The sequence below is a fragment of the Rhodamnia argentea genome, chromosome 6, assembly GCF_020921035.1.
Source record: "Rhodamnia argentea isolate NSW1041297 chromosome 6, ASM2092103v1, whole genome shotgun sequence".
Taxonomy (NCBI): domain Eukaryota; kingdom Viridiplantae; phylum Streptophyta; class Magnoliopsida; order Myrtales; family Myrtaceae; genus Rhodamnia; species Rhodamnia argentea.
Genome location: NC_063155.1, coordinates 8,201,041 through 8,226,000, shown reverse-complemented (window position 1 = coordinate 8,226,000; position 24,960 = coordinate 8,201,041). Strand labels below are relative to the sequence as shown.

The window sequence follows — 24,960 nt, the reverse complement described above, 5'->3', positions numbered from 1 at the left end:
ACCAAGCAAGTTTTCACGTAAGCTTCGACGTCGTCCCGAAGTTGTGGCCAAAAGTAACGATCCTCCACGAGCGCCAACGTGCGATGGATCCCCGGATGACCCGCCCACGGCGTGTCATGGCACTCACGAAGTATCTCCCGCCTCAGGTTCCCATGGAGCGGCACGTATAATCGCCGTCCCTTGGTGTAAAGGAGATCGTCCTCACACCAGAATCTCCTTGTCTTGCCCGCCCGGGTGTATCCGAGGATGGCTCTTGCCGTCGGATCATGCGTCGACCCTTCCTTGATCCGGTCCGTCAATGGACAATCCGGCCGGCTTGTTACTGCCGCGAGTTCAGCCTTGCGGCTCGGGGCATCGGCCACCGAGTTGGCCTTCCCGGGTTTGTACTCGAGCACATAGTCGAACTCCGCCGAAAAGTCTTGCCATCGAGCTTGCTTCGGGCTCAACTTCTTTTGGGTCCGAAAGTAGCTCGTGGCTACGTTGTCGGTCCGCACCACAAACCGAGACCCCGGGAGGTAGTGACGCCAAGTGCGCAAGCGATGCACAACGGCCGTCATCTCCTTCTCTTGCATCGTATGGCGTCGCTCGGTGTCGTCCAATTTTCGGGACTCGAAGGCTACCGGGTGTCCCTCCCGCATCGCTACACCACCAATAGCAAAATGCGAGGCATCGGTCTTTACCTCGTACGCCTTGGCATGGTCGGGCAGCACCAACACGGGTTCTTCAACCATCGCCCGCTTCAACCGATCGAATGCCGTTTGGCACTTCGCCGCCCACTCCCACGGCCGATTCTTTTTTAGCATGTCCGTGAGCGGCACGGCTATCTCCGAATAGGCACGAACGAACCGACGATAATAATTCGCCAGCCCGAGAAAGGATCTCAACTCCGGCACCTTCGTGGGAGGCTTCCACTCGACGATGGCCCGAATCTTGGCCAAGTCCATCCGCACACGTCCTTCTCCAACGATGTGCCCCAAGAATGGGACTTGCCTTTGAGCGAAAACGCACTTCTCTTTCTTCACGTATAGCTCGTTCTCCCTCAGAACTTGGAAGACACGCTTGAGGTGTTCAACGTGCTCCTCGAGCGTTCGGCTATAAATCACAATATCGTCTAGGTACACAACCACAAATTGATCAAGGAACGGCTGTAATACCTTATTCATCAAGGTGCAGAATGTGGCCGGGGCATTTGTCAAGCCGAACGGCTTGACCAGGAACTCGTAGGCGCCATACCGAGTCACGCAAGCGGTCTTTGGTTCGTCCCCTTCTGCGATCCTCACTTGGTAGTATCCCGACCGCAAATCCAGCTTGGTGAACCACCTCGCACTCCCAAGCTGGTCGAACAAGTCTGCGATGAGTGGAATGGGGTACTTGTTCTTGATCGTCAACTTGTTCAACGCTCGGTAGTCGATGCACATGCGGAGAGACCCGTCATGTTTCTTTTGGAACAGCACCGGGGTGCCGAATGGGGATTTTGACGGTCGAACATACCCGGCGTCGAGCAACTCCTTGAGTTGTCTCCTCATCTCCTCAAGTTCCGGCGGGGCCATGCGATATGGCACCATGGCCGGGGGTCGAGCATCGGGGACCAGCTCGATCCCGTGGTCGACTTCCCTCTTGGGCGGCAACTTCTTGGGCAACTCAGGGGGCATCACATCTTCGAACAAGGCTAGTACCTCGTCTATTACGTCGGGCCATTGCTCCCGAACATGTTCAGCATCATCCGTCACCGTAGTTGCCAAGAGAGTCAGCTCGCCCCTACGAACTCCCTTCGCCAGCTGCATCGCCGAAAGGGCCTTCCGGCTCCGCCCGGACTCACGCCGAACCGGGACCACACATCGACCGCGAGGGTCCAGCACACAGATGCTGTTGACACACGGGACCGAAAAGGCTTTGATCCTATCTAGGAATCCCAATCCGATGACAAGATCGTAATCGTCCATCGGAATTACCTCGATCGAGTCCCCGCATTGAAAGGCTCCGAGTCGAATCTCTACATCACGGGCCAACCCGGTCGTCTTGACTTCCTCCGAGTTTACCGTTTTGAGCCACCCGGTTCCTTCCTCAACCCGCAAGTCGAGTTTCTTAGCCGCTTCCTCCGACATGAACAATTCGGAGGCACCGGTGTCGATGAGCGCACTCATCTTCGTTCCACCAACCACCACATCGCCGAACATGAGTCCTCTAGATGGGCCTGCTTCTTGCACGCTCATAGTGCTCGGGATTTTGAGGGAGCCGAGCCGAACTTCCTCCCTCGGTCGTCCCTCGTCCCGTGGTTCGTCGGCGGCTTTTCCTTTCTCCATCGTCTTCAAGGCCGCCACCTTACCCCGGTTCGGGCGATCCCGGGCAAAGTGAGGGCCGGAGCACTTAAAGCACTCAAGCTTTTTGCTCTTCGCCCGACTTGACTCAACTCGATCCCTCGAGTAAGTGGGTCGCGACTTGTTTGCCATCGACCGCCGTAGCTTGGCTCGATCACCACCGCCAGCAGTCTTGACACCTCTAGGCTTCGGGTCCGGCTTATCCACCGAGTTGCCACGGTACTCGATGATTCCCTCGGCCACGCACAAGGCCGTCGCGAGCGTCGTCGTATTCTGCCGTTTGAGCTCCATCTTCACCCACGGCTTGAGGCCACCGATGAACCGGTAGTACGCCTCGTTCTCGGACAGGGGCGGTATTTGAAGCTTCGGCTCATGGAACTTCCTTATATACTCACGTATCTTGCCCGTTTGCTCGAGGCGCCTCGGCTCGTCGCGAGCTTCTTCCTCCGCATAGGCGGGGTAGAATTGCTTTCGGAACTCCGTCTCGAAGGATTCCCACGTCACGATCGGTTCGGCCTCTCGATCGGCCTTTCGGCTACGCCACCACGGTAGGGCGTTTCCGTGCAAGTACATTGCAGCGGTTTTTATCCGCCTAAGATCATCCGTCTCTCCTCGGATGTCCAGGTACTCGTTCATTGAGTACAAGAAGTTATCCACATCCTTGGCCACTCTCGAGCCATGGAACTCCTTCGGCTTGGGCACCTCAATCCGAAGATCGGCGTGCATGGTCGTCCCACCACTCGCACACGCCATCTCCAAGACAGCCGTCTTGGTTCGTAGCTCGGCTACCTCGGCACGCAAGGCCGCGATCATGGCTTCCCGGGCTTCTCGATGTTCGTCCGTCTTGGTGGTGAGAGTACTCGGCAACTCGCCGCGGAGCTCGGCCACCTCGTCTTTGAGGTCGAGCACCTGGTCCCGCAACTCCTCGTTGCTAGACTCCTCCTCGCTACCCTTGTCGGCACGAAGCTCGTCCATGGCTTGCTCGAGCTTGGACATGCGGGCCTCCATGTCCCGCGTCATTCCCCTAGACACCCCACGTTCGCGCCGAGCTCGTGCGGGAGTAGGCTCAAGGGTCCGTCCGGTACGATCGTCCCCGGATGGCTCCGACTCGTGCGTCGGATCGGGAGCAGAAGCACCACTTGCGCCCCCTTGGCCTTTCGCCATTTCACCGAGAATCGAATGACTACGATACCAAATGTCACGGGCCGGTTCTATCTTGCGTTCCCCCGACGCCGTGCGGCACTCAAGACACACTCTCGAGTCGGCCTCAACACAACCGCCGCTCACCCACGCTCAACTCACGCGCACACCCGAGGCACCGGACGAGAGAGAGAGTGAGGAGAAGCTTTTTCTCATTCTAAAATCAGAGTGTGTATTACAAGGGGTTCATGCCCCATTTATACATAGAAGGGTCGGCCACAATGGCCCCCACGGATCGGTCAAAAAGTCCAATCCCGTCTACTTTTCGTCGGTCACTGTTCATGCCGGGTCACTGTTCATGTCACCCGCATCACTCCAGTCATCACCCGTGTCGCCCATCTCAATCCATGTCAGCTGCCAACTCCACCAGCCCACATCAGCTCGCTCACCAACTCACACCAACCAGCCGGATCACGTGGGTCGGTGGGCCCCAGGCAAGTCCACGTCGGGCGCGGGCCGATCCGCCCGGCCACCCGAGTCGAACGGTGGTCGGTTCTTGATCGAGCGCCGGTCGATCGCCCGGTTGACCGTCGGTCGATCCTTGCATCGGCCCCTGGTCGTTCATGGGATCGAGTGTCACGATCCGTGGATCGATCGTCCGGCCGTTCGTGGCCCATGGATCGATCCGCGGATCGATCGCTCGATCGATCATCCGCTCGCCCGCTCGGCCGCCTGGCTCGGCCTATGCATCGTTCCTCATGATCTCTTGGATCGCCCGAGGGCCGGTCGTCTGACCGCCCGCCTGATCGAGCCGCTCGATCCGTGGATCGATCGCCTGGTCGATCAGCATAGCCCGAGGATCGATCCGCGGATCGATCACTCGATCGCCCGCTCGATCGCCCTGCACGATCCGCGGGTCGTTCACCCGGCCGTGCAGGGTCGTCCTCCGCTCGGCCACCTGGCCGCCCCGCACGATCCGCGGGTCGATCACCCGGTCGTGCGGGATCACTTGTGGATCGACCGCCCGGTTGCTTTGCACGATCCGCGGGTCGATTGCCTGGTCGTGCGGGGTCGCCCAAGGGTCGGCCACCCGTCCGCCTCGCACGATCCGCGGGTTGATCACCCGGTCGTGAGGGGTTGTCCATGGATCGGCCAGCCGGCCGTCCCGCACGATCCGCCGGTCGTGCATTCTCGATCACGGGTCGATCCGCTGGCCGGTCCGGATCATAGCATCGGTCACTTTTGGCTTCACTTAGGCACGTTTCCTCATGATCCAAGGATCGATCGGTCGATCGATCCGAGGGATGGATCGCGGTCGAATTTTTATCAAAATTGAACGGACCATGATACAAGGGTTCCATTGGCCTCCCCACTCGATAACGCCGAATCCCAAAGTGAGTTGGAGACGACGTTGTTGACACCCAAAAAAAAAATGACTAATATTTTTTTTTATATTCGATAAGTGACAGACTTAGTCTATAGTAGCAGAGTTTAATGAAAGACAAAAGTCATCGATGAGATAAACGGTCACAACTCGCCAAGTAAGTTATCAACAACAAACAACAATTGTTGATGAGAATCTTCACTAGGATGAAGTTATCAATACCTATAGATAAGTAAAAAGAAAAAAAAGTGTTACTAGATAATAGAAAATTATGGATAATGTAACTTTTTGTAACAACAGATATGATTAGCGAGTTATTTGTCCAAAAATAGGATAAGGAAGTTATTTTTTTAAATTCAATAATCATTTGTAATCATCGATTGTGAGCTTTAAAAAGGACATTGCACTCTTTGTGATGGACCTCTCAATCAATCACACTCTATATATATACATGCAATTTTTTTTATTTCCTTCAATTTACATGCCTAGACACAATTATCTTATCATTTACTTTCATGTCCAAAATCAACAAAAGGCCCTTCACAACCTTTGTTGGTTCACTTATAAACACATTCACATTTTTGAAAGGTTTTTCATTAGTAATTTTGCTTGCTCAAGGTGGATGGGCCATAACCAGAGGAGGATGTGAGGATGAAGATCAGGTGGGGAATGGGCCTTGCTACTGATAATCGGAAGGGATGCTCTAACAACCAAGGCAAGGTTGTTAAAGCCATCGTTGGCAGCTGGCGAGGGTCGCGGGCCTCCTCTGCGACAAGCAACCCTTACCGAATTATGGAAAAAAAAAAAAAAAGTATTTAAAAGAATGACAAATCATGAATGAGTTGACTCAACAAATAATCATGATAACCTAAATGGGTTCTAATGGGTTGAAAGACAAATCTATTTACAACCACATTCAATTAGGCTTACAAATCAAGCCCATTGACAATCGATTTCTTAGAACTTTTATTTTTCGTCGAATCATTTATTAGAACTTGACTAAACCATTTATGACTCATCTCATTGAATATGGATTGAAAGTGGGTTTTCAACCCATTTTGACACCTTTACCCGTGGCCGGTAGGGGTCTCCAATTTTCGATGTGATCGGCTGGTCCTCACCTATGACCGACGAGAGTCGCCGGCCGACCCTCACCGGACTTAGAAGATAGAAACAAAAAATAAAACTAAAAATTAAAATAATTCGAGTTATTTTATTTTAAATGTCCACTATGTTTTAGTAATATAAAATTTAAAAAAATTATAAGAAACGAGTTTCATATATTGTATTAAATAAGAAAGTGTTTTAGCAATATGTGTTGAATAAGGTATGGGTCAAAAAATTTACATTGTAATAAATGGATCATAATCAAATTATATAAATCAATTTGTATCGTCCTATTTATGACTTGATTTCACTCATTTGAGGGTCTAAATATTCAATGTTACGCTTAATCAGTATCTTTTTCCACAATCTTTGGTCAACGTTGAAGACTCTTTCCAACCCCACTTTGAAGCCAAACCCACAACGTCAACATCACCACGTAACTTCCTGGAGATTCCTCCGACCAAAGAAACTTCCTGTTGGACCAAAAAAAAAAGAAAGAAACTTCCTGGAAATTCCATTGACGACCCACATTGACTTGTGAAACCAAGTCGCTCCCATTCGGCCGACGCCCTCGTTCATTTTAAAAGAGGGGAAGCACTTCGGGCATTTCGTCGGAGGATCACAGATCTACCGGGCGATCGAGTAGCTCGTTGGCCATTTCTGGAGCTTTAGTTGACCTACTCACAAACAGAGGCACGCCGTAGAAGAGAGGGTGAGCCGGAAGCGATGGCCGGACACAAGGGAAAGAAGGTGAAAGGGTCGTCGAGGATCCGGAGCCAACCGTGGATCAGTTCTATCTGCGGCCTATAGAGGTACAGGATCATGCTTCATGTTGGATACGCATTTCACCAAGCATGTAGATAGAAGCTCACTGCAATGGTCATGGAGGAAAAAACCAGCTTTTGGAAACTTAGACAGCAGATTTTAATTGCCCTTATGCAGTCAAATTGTAATGAAAAAGCGTTAATATTTTTTAAAAAATTTTATTTAAAAATCGATTTTTTTTGTTTGCTTCCCTTTAGGCTGGCTACTCCCGCCGGATTAGGGTCGGCGGGGATCGCTGGCCCCTGGGCAAGGAACGGCGGCGTCGCCGGCCCCTAGGCAAGAGCCGGCGGGGGCCGGCGAACCCCCCGGGTCCCTGGGCGAGGGCCACGAAATTAGCCCTCGTAAGGTGTTTCTGTCACTCATTCAGCCGACATTGAAGACATAGCCCTAGTTCTCATTGGGCCGGCAGCGGTCGCCATGGCTAGATCTGGCCACGGCGAGGGCGGGCGATGGTCGCGACGCCCTTCGCCGTGGCCCGCGAGGGCGAGGGTCGCGACCGCTCGCCATCGGCCGTAAGGGATTCGTGGCCCTTGCCCGGGGACCGGTGGGTTTCGTCGGCCCATCGGCTCTAGCCCAGGGGCCGGCGACCCCCGCCGCTTCTTGCCTAGGGGCCAGTGACCCCTGTGGGAAGAGACCAAACGTGGAACGAATTAGGAAATTTAGTGAGTACATGATGGGCGCAATGAGAATATTCAGTCTATCCCTGATTTCTGCAAAGAAAAAAATTTACTCAAATCATTATGCGTTTCTCTTGTCCCGTGTAGCCCTGCTGTATGGATTTCGTCCACCCTTGCAACGCCCTGGGCGGGCCGGACCCCAGGCAGTACAACCTGGTCACCGAGGAAGAGACGGAGGAGGCCTATGTGTACAAAATGGACAAGCCGCAGCTGATGGCGGATCAGGTGAGGGTGGAGATCCGGCGGGGCCGTGCCTTGTGGTTAATCGGCCGAGGGGACGAGACCATCAAGGTGAAGCTGCGGAGGAACAGCAAGATGAGGGTGAGAAAGGCCACGGCTTCTCTGAGCGCAGACGGGGTGCTCACCGTCGTGATCCCGAAGAGGCACGGGCCTCGGAAGTGGTATGAGTACGCGGACTTGGTGTCCATATGGTTCAAAACGGTCCGCGTTGGGGTTTCTAGTTAAATTGGTTTTAGCAAAGTGTCATATAGTAGCATGGCTAAAGTGTTCGAACGATTCATCTGCTTTGTGGTATCCGGAACTTCTGTCTTCCCAAATAAGTACTGTCTTGAATCGGTTTAACCTGATAATTTCACTATTAATGACGTTGGTTTTTGTGATTATTGTGCCGTTATATCATCGTTTGTTGTAAACTTTGGACGCCAAATCCAGAATAAGGCGCCTTACCGCCTGGTCTCTGAGGAAGAGACGGCGACGGACTATGTGTACAAGTTGAGCGGGCCAAGGCCGGAGGAGGAGGTGGGGACAGGCCTGCCTTGGCACGGCCTTGTGGCCAGCCCTAGCTACACACGTAATATTTGAATATGAAACATCCTACGCTTAGAAAACATTCTTTGGAAATCCGATAATAGAAAGTATTTCTCTGGTGTTTATTTCTGCTGAAAACAAGTTGAAAAAAAAAAAATTGATTTTGTGGTATTTGGTAATAAGTGAAAACACTAAAGGTAGCTTATAACGTGATTTTCATCCGCAATTGGCTAGATTGACTATATTGAAAAATTATCAAAACGTTGAGAATTAAATTGGTCAAATTAGAAAGTTTAAGACTAAATTGACTGCGATACGATAAGATTGTGATTTTTTGGATCATCATCCCTCGATTCAAATGTTTCAAAATCATGCGCTATATATTAGGAGTGGTGATCAATTTCTTGCAAATTATTTGTCAAGTTTAAATCTCTTTTTAACCCCTCCGTCAAGGAAAATTCAGTCAACAAACCAATTACTTTACACACGTCTCTTTCCAAGCAATTTCTTAAATGCTGATATGATTTCGACAAGGGAAATGAACCTTTTGTTAGAACATTTAAATATTAAACTACGTCTTCTTTAGAAATTTAAACTCGTATGTCGGTTATCAATGATCTCGCAAAATTTTATATTGTATCGTAATAGAAAGTCTTAAATTCAAATATTTCTAAGCTCTTATTTTCGATTATGCACGTGAACATAGTTTTAGAACATTCAATTATATTCATCTAATCAGTTGAACTTTTAAAATAATTGACAGGATCCGGCGAAAATATAAATTCGAATCACATCACCGGGCATTTTCCCAGAAAAACCATTGCCGGCCACCAAAAGTGTAAACGTTGCTCTTTTGTCATCTTTCTCGATCTCTGTTGGCACCTTTCTTGATCTTCTCTTTTATATGTCCATTGCCCATGGAGCTTCATCGACACAAATCCCCTAACACAGCTTGAATCCTGACCCAAACCCAGTCCCACCGTTTCCCGGTTCTCTCTCTCTCTGAGGCATTCTATCAAACACAACAGCAGCTACACAGTCATTGAAGCGATGGAAATTGTTAGGTCAATTTTGACGGTGCATCGCGCACATTGTCATGTCAGTTGATCTGTCTGGTTTTGGGCTGCGTACTGATTGATCAATGAGTAGGCCAGCGACAAAGTTTTGGAGATAGACCGAAAGCATAACGCGACGTGCAAGCCGGCATATGATAAGCGCGGCGAGATCATCCAGTCGATCCCTGATTTCTGGCTTGCTGCTGTCGGCAATTCGGCTCTCTTCTCTTCAGTCTTTGATTGGGCTTACTTTGGCTGCTGCTATTTGACGATGTTTGTTTTTCTAATCGAGCTGCTTGTTCGTTTGTATAGTTCCTCAGTCATCCTTACGCTGTGAACTTTTTTGACGGATGAGGATCGAAAGGGTCCGTCTTCTATTCTTACATCAGCCGGAAAGAGCTATCAGCGAGCTCGTTTCTCTTTCCATAGTCGAGCTCACAGACTCTTTCGAGTGCTAGTGAAGTTGACCGACCACTTCTTGCTTATTATTGGTTTTCATCGTTGGATATTTCATCGTTGTAACGGTTTTGCAACAGCCGTATAGTGACTTTACAAAGGTCTGATAAAGGCTTTATAACGTTTGGTTTATGACTTCATAAACTTTATAGTATTTTGTAACGGCAATATAATGGTCGTCAATTATTATCGATTGATCCTCAATGGCTCTTTTGTTTTGGATATAAATTAGACTTCAAACCACAATCCTGATTCTTCGATTTAGTTAGAGAATTTTTCATTTCCTCTACACATCTTTCATTCTGTTACTGGGTTATACACATAACGATGTTCATGATCCAATAGATTTTCTAATGATTCTTATTTTTGATGTTATCGAATATTATACCAACATTCATGCCCACCTTTGTGGTTTTATTCTAGTCCATGTCCTTCAGCAGTTTGCCTTTTGAAATGTGCATTGTCCAAAACCTTCACCAAAAGAATGCACTGGCCTAAATTGTCATCAATCAGGACTACTAAGTTCAAATCATCTTCCAGTGCCCTTTCTTGAGAGTTGATTTTGCTGAAACTAATATATTCTTGGAACATTGCAGATTGCAGACATTGTCAAGGAGGATTTGTGGGCAAATTCCCTTACTCTTTTCGGCAACGTTAACACTTAAACGTTTTTGCTCCGTCTTATTACATTATGCTGTGAAGCTTCTATGATTGCATTAACATGTTGAATGATCATCTTGGCTCAGGATGCTGATGAAGCTTATGAATATACTCACGCGGTAAATGCCAGAAGACAGCATTGTTTGCTCAGCCGAAAGGAATCACGGCTAGAAATGCCGGCATGTCCATCTTCATAAGAGCAGCAAGCAATGTCGGCATTGCATCAGTGGATCACAATTCCATAACCAGTGCTACGGGAAAAAGAAATTTTCAAAATCATCATCATGTGTTTTTTTCCGTGTTGACGCCCAAATTTTGGCTATATTTTTATTTTATTAGTCATTAATTTTTGCATAAAAATTAGGGACTAACTTTAGTCCCTAAGAAAAAAATATAATGTATTTAAATCATTTTTCATATAGTATAGGTCATTTTACGCATTACATTCCGAATTAGACCAGCAGCAAAGGCAAAGTTAAATTGAGGGACGATGGACTTGCGCTTAATTAAGGGTAGTTCTTTGGATATTCAAGGCGATGGATTCTCCTGGCTGCGAAAAAATCGGGCAAGATCTGTTGAAGATCGGTGGGATATGAGATATCGATATACTACAGGAGCACATGTTCAATGCTACCCGTGGCTGATATTCAGCTGTTACTGTGACAAGAAATCCGGAACTATGAGATATCAAAAGTGAACTGGCCAATCCACGGGAATCATTCTAGGTGTGATTGAGGACCACTTTCTCAGGAGGAAATCTGTTTTATAACAAAAAGTCAGTAATGAATCCCCATGATTAAGGGATTTCACGGTTGCATGAAGGATTGTGGGAGATTTTTCTCTGGGTCTATAAAAGAGAGCATCGATGCACTGCCCAGGGGAGAGGAAGCGCAGAAAAGTCAGAGGAGAGATAGAAAGGGGGGGTCATCCGGTGAGGTCCATGAAGAAAAAGTGAGAGCTTGACGAGAGAAGAAAAAATTAGTAGAGGCTGCGTAGAAAAAAGGTGAGGAGTTTCATCCAAGTAAGGTCGGTCAGAGATTTTAAATAAAAAAAAAAAAAAAACGAGAGGAGGAGAGAAAGGGATTGGGGAGGCCACACAATTGTTTCATACAGCCACGTTGAGAGAGAGAAATGTATGAGAAACAGTGAGGTTGAGAGAAGGAATTCTTGGCCACTGTGAAGACCCTACGGCCATCATCCCTTCATCTTCATCCATGTTCTCCACTTGACATGCAGAAGAAGCTAACGAAAAGAAAAAAGAGTAAAAAGAGAGGCAAAAGCAAAAGTTGTCCAGCAACCATTCTCTTCTTGCTAGCCCTGCGTCTAGCAGCTCCGAAGCAACCTCACAGCTGAGAATCCGATCACACCAATGCAGCCTCCAGCTGACACGATTTGCGTCTCATAGCTAGTGTCACGGTTACACTAACCGCTCCTTATCCATCGCAGCTCCAACCCTGGCTATGCTCATTGCTTGACGAGTCCGACAAGCTCAACCTCGAGAGACGCCAGCAAACATTCTGCACCACCCAACGTCACCGACTATCCCCTGGCGTTCCAGATCAGATTCCGTTCTTCGATGTTGCAGGCCTTGTCAATGAGCCATTCCGTGAGCGAAGCATTGCCTCGTTGATCCTCCAATTGCTATTCCCTTGAACTGTAGGCTCCCCAAAAAAGGCAGCCGTCAATTTTTGTGGAGTCGCTATCACCTAGGACCATGATGAACCACCACGAAGTTCACAACCGCAAGATCACCCCGCCGAGAAGCTTAATCTGTGAACCACCACGAAGACAATCCCGTTGCTGCACCACGATCGAGCAGTTTCTATCAAGCCAAGTACGGACGAAATTGTTGGTCTTCGTACTTCGATCTCCAGTCAAGAATTCTTGTTCCTCGAACTGTGGTCCACGAAATCCTTGATTGATTCAATTGGACTCAAAACAGAAGGCTATCTTTGGTCAAGGTAAAAATTCTAGTTACAATTATTTAGAATGGCCATTGATAATATCTTTGCATATCTCGAGCATTTATTGTATTATCTTGCATAAAAGTGGATTTTTTTTATAAAAAGAAAACACAAGTTTGATTAGGAAAATCTCCTAATCCATAACTTGCCACATGAGCAAGGATTTGAGTTCAATCGTTAATCGTAGGATTATGAACTAAAGATTGACCCAAATATTCGCAAAATATTTTCAAAAATCGGTTGAGATATCCACTTTATTGATTGATTTGATTAGTATAATATCTTTAGAATGAATATCTTCTTGCGTGATATTTAAAATTCTAAAAGATAGCGTGTTGAATCAATTATCATGTTCAAATAAATTTGCATCCTTAAATTAAAATCATGTAGATATTTGCATGTTAATTTAATTTTAGAATAGGTTGATTTAGATTCGCATTCTAGGATAGAATATGCATATTTGCATTGATTTTCATGTCTAAAATAATTTATCTTTAATATGTTAGGGATTAGGCAAACTTAGACCCTAAAATATGTAAGATAATTATCTTTAGCCATAGTTTTATTTAGGGTCATTCATTAATCTGAAAAAATACAAAAAAATAAAATAAAATAAGCTTGCTATGTCATTTGCATGCTAGGTCTAGATCATATAGAATTTGCATGTTTAGGTCTTCAATTAATTCGTAAGTCGTGTGGTCGATTTAATTAGACTATAGCATCGCTCGTACATTAGTTCAATTTAATTTCCATGTCATCTAGCTTAGCTTTGCATTTGCATCATGATGTTGCATCATTTAGCATAGAATTCATATATCACATGCAAGAAAATTAAAAAAGAAAGAAACACTGGATTTTGTGGCGCATGCTCCCCGAGTTTATTTGATTTATAGATGTTCATTAATTGATTGTGCAACCACATGATAACCTTTGTTAGTGGTTTACGTTAAAATCAATTAATATTGCTTGACAAAATCTTTTTTCGTGAAATGAAATGGTACCGAAAGGGCGTTAGAGCAATCTAGCGTAATCAAGTCCCCGGACTTAGAATCTCCGGTTTGCAAAAATAATTTAGTTCTCCCGCTAATTTACTTAGATTTCTAACTGACCTACCAAAAACGATTAGTGGCAACTCCAATTCAAATATTTTTGTATGTTAAGTTACGATTTGGTATGAACTTGAGAGAATCCGAGTTAGGTTAGTTGAATAATTGACCCGATAATCTATTAGCCTAGAATTTTCGAATTTTAGGTTGCGACATTCCGTTGGTCCCGTGCAGGTAGAATACAACTTCTCTTTCATCGCCCCTCACCAAGGCCAGCGCTTGTAGGGCACCGCATTGTACAACCAGGTCTCTGAGAAAGAGACGGGGGCGGCGGCTTACGTGGACAAGATGGATAGGCCGTGGCTGAGGCCGGACAAGATGAGGGTGAAGATTTGGCGGGGCCATGCCTTGTGGGTGATCGGCTAGGAGACAAGACCGTCTCCGTGGCTGCTACGCGCGCCGATGATGTCCTCACCGTCGGGTTTCCCAAGTGGCAGGAGCCTTGGAAGTGGTACGAGCACAAGGATTTGGTGTTCACATGGTTCAAAAGGGTCCATGTTAGGGTTTCAAGTTAAATTGGTTTTAACAGTGTGATAGAACTGCAAATCCCGCCTTAACTCTTTAGTATGGACATAACATGATCCTTTTATTAACAACCAACTTGTGTTCCTTGTTTGTTTATTTTTTTATTTAACAATGTTAAGTTTATGAAGACTGGTCGATAAAACTTAGTTTTTATAAGTGATTTATCGATTGTAGGCGGTTTTTACAAGTGAGCCATATTCTCAATTCCGTTAACCAGAAAACATTTTCTTTGATCACATATTTTCCGTCCCCAAACGCTAGAAATTGAAGAAAAGGAAAAACTTCTTTCTATGAAACAAACGGAATCTAAGAAGAGGCAAAGAGCCTCCACCCAACAGGATACTTTTCGGGTAAGCTTCGACAAGCAATTTCATCAATGAAAATTGGTCGGATAAACTCAATTGGTAAGAAAGCTATTGGTCACCAATTGAGGCCCGACGTCCTTAGCAAGCCACTAGGCGAGGGCCCGCAATCCCTCGCCAGCAACCATCGCTCAATGGCCGGGTAGAGCTCATTGCCCTCGCCCAATTGACGGTAAGGGCTTGCGACCTTGGCCAACAGCCGACGAGGTCCGGTAGGTCATTGCCAAGTGGCCGATAGAGGATGCTAGGCCTCGGCCAATGGCAGGCGACCTCCTACCAATCTTAACAATAGAAAAAAAGAAAAGACGAAAGAATAATAAAAAAAATTTCACGTCGGCACCATTAATGCCGCGTAGGACGACCAGGGAACAATCGAAGTCCATGCCATCAATTTTCGATCAAAATTGACTGAATAAATTCAATTGACAAAATATGAAAAGTTTTAGGATTGAATCGGCACAATAATTTTAAGAATTTTTTTTTTTGGATAATTTTCCCAATCATTTATTTATATAAGAAGTCCACAACGACTTGTCAAACTAAGTCAAGTCATCTACTCAGACTCAATAAGTGTCATTCACGATCGGCTGCATTTTCAGAAGGGGAAAACCACTCGTCAACTTTCCCGTCTATTTCACAAAGATGCAAGCATTTCGTTGGAGAAGCACATATCCACAAGGCAAGTAAATAGGGCTACGTATGGTAACGTTTTGTTCTCGGAACAACTTTTGGAATAGAAACATTTTTTTCTATTTTTATTCCCGGCAACGATTTTTGAAAACAGAAATGCGTTTGGTAACTACAAAAATTATATTTTCGGAACAAAAAAAGAACATAAACGTATTTGGTAACTGCATAAAGTTTCTATTCTCGGAACAAAAAAAACACGCATTCAGAATCTGCAAAAAAATTATTCCTAATTTTTTCATTTAATTAAGGGGACTATATTTATTAAAATTAAGATGTCTTTATCTTTTTGACTTACTAAATCGAATTAAATCTCATTTGTTCAATTTACTAAATCAAATTAGACCAATACATGTATAAGTAATTTATGCACGATTTAACAAATTACAATATGGACGAGATCAACTATAAAAAAAAAACTGAAAGAGAAGACGAATTGGAATTGGACAACGAGAATATCAAAAATATTTTCTATAGATAGGAAAAATTACAATTATGAGCCACACGTAAATGTTCTCAAGTAGGTAAAAATATGATTACTTCTAAACGGGGACCCCTAGAAAAATATAAATTGCACTTTGAGTGAAACCGGAGATTAAAATGAAAAATATTGGTGCATTTAGGTCCTTTTAGTCCAATTGTGCAATTTTTCCAAACATGAGGATTGAAATGAGACACAGGGTATCAAGGTCTCATGTCATGACTCTAAAAGTAAAAAATTTTGGCTAAAATGATTTAAAATTAAAAATTTTTAAGTCAATATAGGATTATGTTCAATGAAGAGACGTGTGGTCCCAAACTGAATTTTTAAAACTTTGAAAGGCCAAAATAAAAATGGAATTAAAATAAAAATATGGACTATTTTTGCACATTTTTCTGACCATGAATACTATTTTCCTGATTTTAGGCTATTTTTATAATTAAAATAAATCGAAAAATATCAAAAATTACGAAAAATATTTTTTGTTCAAAATTAGTTCTTAAGGCTAGGCCAAAGCTTTCAAGGTTGATTTTGTAATTTTTTGAATTGTTTTGATATTTTTAATTAATTTTCTAAAATAAAATGATAAAAAAATCGGGTGTCAACATTGTGCAAGAACAAGAGAGAAGAGAGTGTGTTCAAAAACAAAATTATTCCCAATTTTTTCTGAAAATTTTTTTAAATGTGTTTCTAAAAAGTGTTCCAAAAACACAGAGCAAGTTTTTTTTGTTTCTTATTTTTGCTTCAAAAGTGTTTATGTTTCTCAAAAGTGTTCCCGAAACACTTTGAGAACACTTTTTACCGTACGTGTTTCCGGGAGCATTACCATACGCAGCCTAGTTTATCGGCCATCTTGAGAGGGGAAAAAAAGAATTGAGTTCCCCATTGCTATTTCACAGCGAGACGCATGGGTTCCATTGGCCTCGTCGCTCGATAATGCCTAATCCCGAAGCGAGTTGGAGACGATGTTGTTGACACAAAAAAAATGACTAATTTTTTTGTTATATTTGACAAGTGATGGACTTAGTTGATAGTAGCAAAGTTTGATGAACGACAACAGTCATCGACGAAATAAACAGTCACAACTCGCCAAGCGACCTATCGACAGCAAAGGGCAATTGTTGATGAGAATCTTCATTGGGATGAAGTTATCAACACCTATAGATAAGTTAAAAAAAAATGTTACTAGATAATAGGAAATTATGGACAATGCAACTTCTTGTAACAGCAGATAGGATTAGCAAGTTATTTGTCCAAAAATAGGATAAGGAAGTTAGTTTTATAAATTCAATAATCGTTTGTAATCATCAATTGTGGCTTTAATAGGACATTGTACTCTTTCTTATGGACCTCTCAATCAATCACACAGTTCTATTTTATTTTATTTTTTGCAATTTTTTTTTGTTTTTTCTTTCCTTCAATTTACACGGCTAGACACGATTATCTCTAATCTTTGTGCCATTTTTCTTATCATTTACTTTCATGTCCAAAATCAACAAAGGGCCCTTCACAACATTTGTTGGTTCACTTATAAATACATTCACATTTTTGAAAGGTTTTTCATGAGTAATTTTGGTTGCTCAAGGTGGATGGGCCATGACCAGAGGAGGATGTGAGGATGAAGATCAGGTGGGGGATGGGCCTTGCTACTGAAAATCGGAAGGTTGTCGAAGCCATCGCTGGTAGCGGGTGAGGGTCTCGAACCTCCTCTGTGACAAGCAACCCTCGCCGAATTTTGGAAAAAGAGAAAAAAGAAAAGAAAAGAATAAAAAATTATGAAAAGTACTTAAAAGAATGACGTATGATGAATGAGTTGACTCAACAAATAATCTTGATAAGCTAAATGAGTTGTAGTGGGTTAAAAGACAAATGCATTTACAAACACATACAATTAAGCTTACAAATCAAACCCATTGACAATTCATTTATTAAAACCTTCTTTTTTTTTTTGTTGAATCATTTATTAAAACTTGACTAACCCATTTATTACTCATCTCATTGGATATGGATTAAAAATGGGTTTTCAACCCATTTTGACACCTTTACCTGTGGCGGGCAGGGTCTCCAACCTTTGATGTGGTCGGTTGGCCCTCAAGTTATTTATTTTATTTTTTAAAATGTCCACCGTGTTTTAGTAATATAATTTTTAAAAAATTTATAAGAAACAAGTTTCCTATATTAAGTGTTTTAGCAATATGTGTTGGGCAGAATATGGATTAAAAATTTATATTATAATAAATGAATCATAATCGAGTTATATAAATCAATTTGGATCGCACTATTTATGACTGGATCCACTCATTTGAGAGCCTAAATATTCCATGTTATGTCCAATGACTTTGGATGAGCGGGATCAGCTTCTTTTTCCACAATCTTGGGTCAACGTTTAAGTCTCTTTCTAACCCCTCTGTGAAGCTAAACCCACAACGTCTAGGAAAATTAGTTAGTTTCCACGTCTCTTTCCAACAGAGTTTCTGGATTCTCATCTTGATTTGACAGGGACAAAATGCCATGCATTGAAATCGGAACCACCGAGCTTTCACTTGTCAACATCACCATGCAACTTCCTGGAAATTCCATTGACGACCATCAAAAGTGTAAACGACGACCAGCACAATGCATTGAAGAAACAGAGAAATCTCCACACGAAGAGCTAGACTGTTAGCTCTCCAGTCTGTCTTTCTCGGTCTTGTCTTCTACATGTGCAGACCCATGGAGTTTCTTCATTGGATTCCCACCTCGTAGACTGTGAGGTCGTTCATGTTCAGCAGTCGTCGCACAACCGTGCCCAAGGGGGCCGCGCCCACCGCAGAACGGTCTTCACCAAATACAGAGCGAAACAGAGACCAACCTTCGCCGCGGAAGCTGGAGGCTAACCCAGTCGGCGATCGGTGAGTGGACCACCCGCACATGCGCGACACCTTTTCTGTGTCGCGTCGAGCGCGCCATCACTGCTTGCTGGGTCCGCTCAACTCAGTCCCAGTCGAGTTTGTACAGAGTCGCTCATACTCGTTGTCGAATGAAAAACAGAGACAGCAAAGCATTCAGTCCATACCAGATCTTCAGTGGGCTTCAAAGTCTTCCTCGGAGAACCTCGCGCCCCGCCACGTCTACCAGGTCGTTTTTTCCCCGACGAACTTTAAAGTTGGTTTTGATTCATTATCTAGGATTTGTCTACTGATTTCTGCTTTGCTTCGTTTTATTGCCGTGCATGGGAATCGCGGCATCAAGCCACGTCGTACCTTTGCTTTGGCGCCTAACTGTATCGGTCCCTCATCGCTGCCGCTGCCGCAGCCGCAGCCCCTGAGTGTGCCGCCACGCCATTATCCGCCGAGCGAATCTCCGTCCGGCGAGGGTTGGAGATTTTGGCTTAAATGATTGATTTGCCCATTTGAAATTTTTTTCTGATTAAAAAAGACAAACAATAAGAGTAGAGAGAGAAAAGAAGTAGACGGTGGATGATGGATTGAAGATAAGAAAGTATTTGGCGTAAAGAAATATATAAAAATAAGGTATAAGATAAGGAAGAATTAAAAAACAAAAAAAAGCAATAAGATGGAATTTAGGTGTTTCAATACTCGTTTCATTATTAGTTCGATATTCATTACTAATTTCATTCTTTATCATATTAGAGGTTGTAATTTATAATGGATTTACATTAAAATTTCAAATAAAAGCTCGAAGTGCTATCGTTTTCTCAAATGGGAGCTTGAAATGGATATTATTTCAAATACGAGTATAAATGGCCCTTGTGTTTTTTCAAAAAAGAGCATGACTAAGGACATTTTCGTCATTAGCCTTTTTCTTCCTTTTTTCTTTCTTCTTTTCCTTTTTTTCTTCCTCCTTTTCATTTTTTTTTTTTTTTTGCCCTTCCTACTCAACAGTGATCGCCATCGGGTGAGGCTGGGCGAGGCTACCATCAAGGCCGGCAAGGCAAGGGTAGCCCTCATCGGCCTCGCCTAGGCAAGCCGAGGGCTGCCCTCATCTCGCAAGCCTCGAGGGCAACCTCACCGGTGACAGGCGAGAAGGAAGGGCACAAAAAAAAGAAAGGAAGAAAAAAAAAGGAAAAAAAAATCATAAAAGCAAATACAGAAAAATGTCTTTGGTTAGACTTTTCTTTGAAACAAAAATGATATAAAGCGTCCTTATTTGAAACAAGGTATATTTCATGCCCTTATTTGAATTTTTTTTTCTTATTTTTATGAACCGCTCACGGGGTTTCGTTTCGAGATGCAATGACAAAACCCCGATTAACTTTTTGCTGAATACGGCTCAAATACTTTGTCGGTCTTGATATATATTCAGTTTACATACTTTTGTTTATCATTGCTTGGTTGTTTATTTTTCATTGCTTGAGGGCCACGCATGGTCATTCTATTTCCACGCACGAAACGGTTTTGACAATCGAATTGATAGAGATCGCATTTTAAAAATTTGCATGGAGATAAGGTATCGAAAATACGTTACATTAACTTAGCATAATCATATATCATATTATCACAAAAAAAAAATAAAAAGGAACCATGTATATCCAGAATCTTTGGTTCGCAAGAGTAAAGTGGACTTTCGCATCTTACTCGGGGTTCCTAACCGGCCTCTAATAGGTTAGTGGCGGCTGTTAGAGTAAAAACAATTTCCATAATTAATCGAGGAAACTAAAGCGACCGGTAAGGCTTGGGAGAATCCAGCCAACTGCAAGCGCCATCTCTCATTCGCGCCCAATTGGCAATGCGTCAAGCCTTCCTTGGGGTTTGCCTCAAGAAGTGTAGCAACGATGAGCATGTGGCCTCCTATTCCGTCTCCTGGCTCGACTATGCTTTATCCCGAAGCGAGTGACGGATGATGCCGTACTGACTAGTCTCCCAAGAAGAGACGGAGATAGACTCTGTATACAAGTTGGACAAGGCTTGTCGAAAGCGGAGATAAGGGTGGTGATCATGAGGGGAAGGGACTTGCGAGTGACCGGCCGAAGGGGTGCTCCGTCGGCCAAGGTGAGGTCGCCGACGAGCTATAAGGCGAGGATGAGCTGGACCGTGGCTTCGGTGAATGGCAATGACCTATTCACAATCAGCGTTCTGAAGCGACCATCAAGTTTCTTGAAAATAATTGAACAATAGATCTCGCCCCTCGATGCCATCTACTATCGTGCCGACAGGATGGGAGGCATTACAAGGGAGGAGGGATTAAAACGGAGATGGTGGCAAGAGACTTTCGGCTCGCAAATATCTTAATTTATATCAATCTCGGTCGAATCGAAATGTCGAGATACTTACATAGGAAAAGAAGAAGTTTATGAGCTAAAAGGTAGCGTGTGATTTAGAGATAAAGTGGTGCGAGTTCAGTGTATGAGAGGCAATATTGAGTGTTTACTTTTCATTAATCACGTACCCTTTTAGTTTCCCTAAAATATTGCAACAATTTACATTTCCTGTAACTTTGTATTGAATGCCATTGTTCATACGATTCCCCCTTATTCGTCATTTTTTGAAATTTGCAATACAAAAAAGCGGCCCGGGCCAACAGTGCCCGGACCCGGCATGTGGGGCGGCACAGCCCTACCCGCACGACACGCACATAAAATAATGCCAAATGAACACCAAACAAACAAACAAAACAAAAAAGCATATTCAATTTTTGACCAAAAAGAAACACATCCAATTCACAATTAGAACGCCATAGAGTCTCGTTGACTGAATGGCCCTCTCTCTTTAAAATGGGAATGGGCTTAGGTTATGAAGTCATTTACTGTGTGAATGAGTGTCGATTTGTTTTGTGAAAAAGAATGATTCCTTTTCATCGTTTGAAATGATTAATCAATGAAAAATATGGTCATTATCGACGGCAATTTATGTCTAGATATTTTATTGAACGATGAGAATGATTTTTTGTCAATTCATTCTTACAAGAGATATAAGCAATCGTTTCTAGAAAAATATTTTTCGAATTATTTATTTTTTGCGAAATAAATGGACACTTATGGTATGTTCCTTTCACTTAAAATTCCCTATCGCTAGAAAGTATTTTCGAAAAAATTCAATTCCAACGAAAGTAATCCATTCTTGGTGTTTGTTTATGCTAAAAAAAAAAAGATCTATTTGATTCGGAAGGGAAGAACTTGTATCGATAGCTCGATTTCAATTCAAACATGGATTTGATTCGGACTCCGTGTTCTGAGAAATATTTACCATCTAAAAAGAGGAAAAAACGAAGGAGTCTTTATCCAAAGAAATGCATTGAAAAAGGACAGACGTATAGAACCTTTCAACGAGATAGTCCTTTTTTAACTCTCTCAAAAATGGAATTTATTCCAAATAGTGAAAGGAGCCTGTACCGGTAGAAATGTGATTTGATGACCAACAGCCTGGAATCAAACATTTCCTTTACAAGGATAGACAAAGAACTTAGGGGAAAAAAACTTAATGAAATCATATTTGTAAAACATTTATATGCATTCGTATTGTTGGGAAATGTCGAAGAACGCGAGCGTTAGTGATATATATTTGAGAAACGATAGACGAGATATATGAAAGATGTTGTCATTGCCGACAAGAGAGATAGAGAGTCGAGAAAATAGGAAATGAAAAATCAAAGAAAATGACTTCCTTGTCGGAGAAGTAGTTTCCCCGAGTGTAAGGTTGTTGTTTCAATCCATAAAAAATCGCTTTTTAATTGATCGATTAATTTTCCATCACCCAAACGCCGAAAGATTCGGATAACAATCCCGACGATGGATTTATATCAGACAAACCGACCCTTGACAGACGGAAGCGATTGATTCATATAGCTGAAGCTAATCGATCAGGTTACATCTTCTGCGAACAAACCCAACTCCATCCGAGATTCCGAGGGTTCAAAGTTAATGTCCGATGAAACTAGGACGACTTCCGCAACCTTCGGTCAACGGTTCGAGTCTCTTTCTAACCCCTCGGCCAAGACAGAGACCAGTAAATTTCGACGTCTATTTCCAATAGCTTTCTCGATTCTGCCACAGCGTCAGCATCAAGAGTTAATAAATAGGATCCCCAACCGCCAAGAGCTCTTTCGTCTACATCACCATGCAACTTCCTGGAAACTCCATTGACGACCAACTAAAGTGTAAACAAACGACCCCCGACGCATTAAAGAAGCGGAGAAGCCGCCACCCACCTGCCGCCGCTAACGTTTCTATGCACGCCACTGTGCAGTTTCTCCGCCATTTACAGGAAGAAGAAGAAGAGTTTTTTTTGGCTCCTTTTGTCGTCTTTCTTGATCTCCCCCTGCTTATATAACCCATGCCCGTGTTGCTCCATGAAATCGAATCCTTCCTAACAGCTCGAATCGGTAGAGCCAAAACCCACTTCCCCCCACCGTCTCCCCCTGTTTTCCCCCTGGTCTGTCTCTCTGGGGCATTCTATCAAACACAGACCGAGGCTGACGCTTATGGGCGTGCGGGCCTACAGCTGCAATACCATTCACAGACTGAACTATTGGAGCAGGCGATGGAACATGATGCAACCTCGAGCCTCCTCATCGACCCAGTCTCGCTCCTGGGCATCGTCGCGGTCCTGGTGTTGGTCAACTCTGTAATCTTTTTGCAAGACTACTATCCCTACCTCCGCTGCCTCGTGCCAACCCTTCACTACTACTTTCTCGTGACGAGACGCGATTGTCGCATTCACAATGTGGAAGCAGCCCCGGATGACCCGGGCGAACCACCGTCTTCCCGCGAGCAAAGGGTCGTGGGGTCATCGGCAACCGCGCCCCGCGACGTGGGAATCCCCGAGGAGGACGCGGTCCTCTCGAGAGGCGAGGTGAAGATGGTGATGGAGCGACTGGGGATCTTCGGCGCCGCCGACGTCCCGGACGGCGAGAGGCCGCCGGAGCGGATCGGGGCGAGCGAGATCGCTCGGATGTTCGAAGAGGAAGAGGTGAGCCTGGCGGAGGCGAAGGAGGCGTTCTACGTGTTCGACGAAAACTGCGACGGGTTCGTGGACGCGAGGGAGCTGAGCAACGTGCTCCGGGCCCTGGGCTTCGTCAATTTGTCCGAGCCCGACTGCAGAGATCTGATCGTAGCCTTCGACGACAACGGCGACGGGCTCATCGATTTCAGAGAGTTCGCCAAGCTCGTGCGGAGGAGCTTCCGGCAGTAGAATCCCGTGGCGCACCGCGGTTTCCTCTTGTCCCCGTTCACGTTACATGCATGGTATCTCGACACACGTGTTTGATCTTTTTTGCAAGTTCAGCACGTTGACCGCCCCGATCCATGTCGTTCGATTCGGTTTTTTGAACTTCGTTCGTGTCGGGTTGAACCACAGATCGCAGACCAACTGATGTGTTTGATTGTGTGTTTGTACATACTCCTCCGTCGAATGTGACTTACGTTGTTCGGTTGAATAAGATTTCGAAAGTACCTGTTCCTTTTATCCGTTGCCGCCCTAGTCCAAACAACGAACATATGCATTCAAATTCCAAGCTAATTCCAAGCTACCAAACGAACTTGACCCACCAATGAATACGTGACAGTGACACCCGTCCTTAGTTGACCCGGCATTTTTTTAAATTTTTTCCCTCTACCCAACGGTATTGGCAATTGAAGGTTGGTTACACCAAAAAATGATCAACGCTTTATCATCTATACGAGGTCAATTTGGTCGAACATAGAGCTCGATTGTGAGATCGATACAATTATTGACGAGGGATGTGATAGTCACTCATAGTCATGTAATGTAGTTATCGACAATGGCAAGACCAACCAAGGACGATGTATAACGATGATGACTATGAAATACAGATATCCATACACGATGGTGAAAAATTGATGAACATATCTATTCGATGATAAAATCAATGCACGGACAATGTCATAGTAAAATTTATCTAAGTGTTTAAATGGAAAGAAATGAAGAAGTCTATTGGTCTTTGATCGATAGATTAATCACTACCTAATTAATAGCCATCGATCTGATGGAGTAAGATGGAAGGAACCTTTTTATTAATAAAAATCTCCACCTAGAATCGAACCGAACTAGTCTAGTTTTGGGCGGTTTTCATGGGAATCGGTCCAGTTCTCGGTTCTAATTTATTGGAACGGGTGAGTACCGATTCGGCTCTTGGTTCTAGGTGTGGAACTGCCCACATGGGCCACTCGAAATGGACCTGCATATATTAAATTTATGTTTAATCAAAACCTTATTCCTAATTCTTAGTCGCCTCCTTGCACACAGTCACGGCCTCGTCGCACCCTCTCTCACTCTCAGTCGGCTCCTCTACTATGCCGTTTTGTATCTCGTCCAGATTATTGGGTTTCGTTTTCACTTTTGCTTCCGGGTTCTTGGTTTTTCCATGCTTCCTAGTGGTAATCGAGATCTGTAATTGTAGCCATGACCGATTCCTTTTTAGCTATCAAATGCGTGGGAATTTGGAGTTTTCCATAGAAGCCGAGGGTCTAGTGTTGCTTCGTGGGGGT

The 24,960-nt window shown here is 44.3% G+C and overlaps 1 protein-coding gene across 1 annotated transcript; it reads left to right on the top strand.

Moving 5' to 3' along the window:
• Positions 1-22,531: 22,531 nt before the first annotated feature.
• LOC115743257 (probable calcium-binding protein CML47) lies at positions 22,532-23,891 on the top strand. The gene has a single exon (XM_030677980.2). It carries the CDS (start codon positions 22,787-22,789, stop codon positions 23,642-23,644), a length of 858 nt encoding a protein of 285 aa, XP_030533840.2. The 5' UTR covers positions 22,532-22,786; the 3' UTR covers positions 23,645-23,891.
• The last annotated feature ends 1,069 nt before the right edge of the window (positions 23,892-24,960 follow it).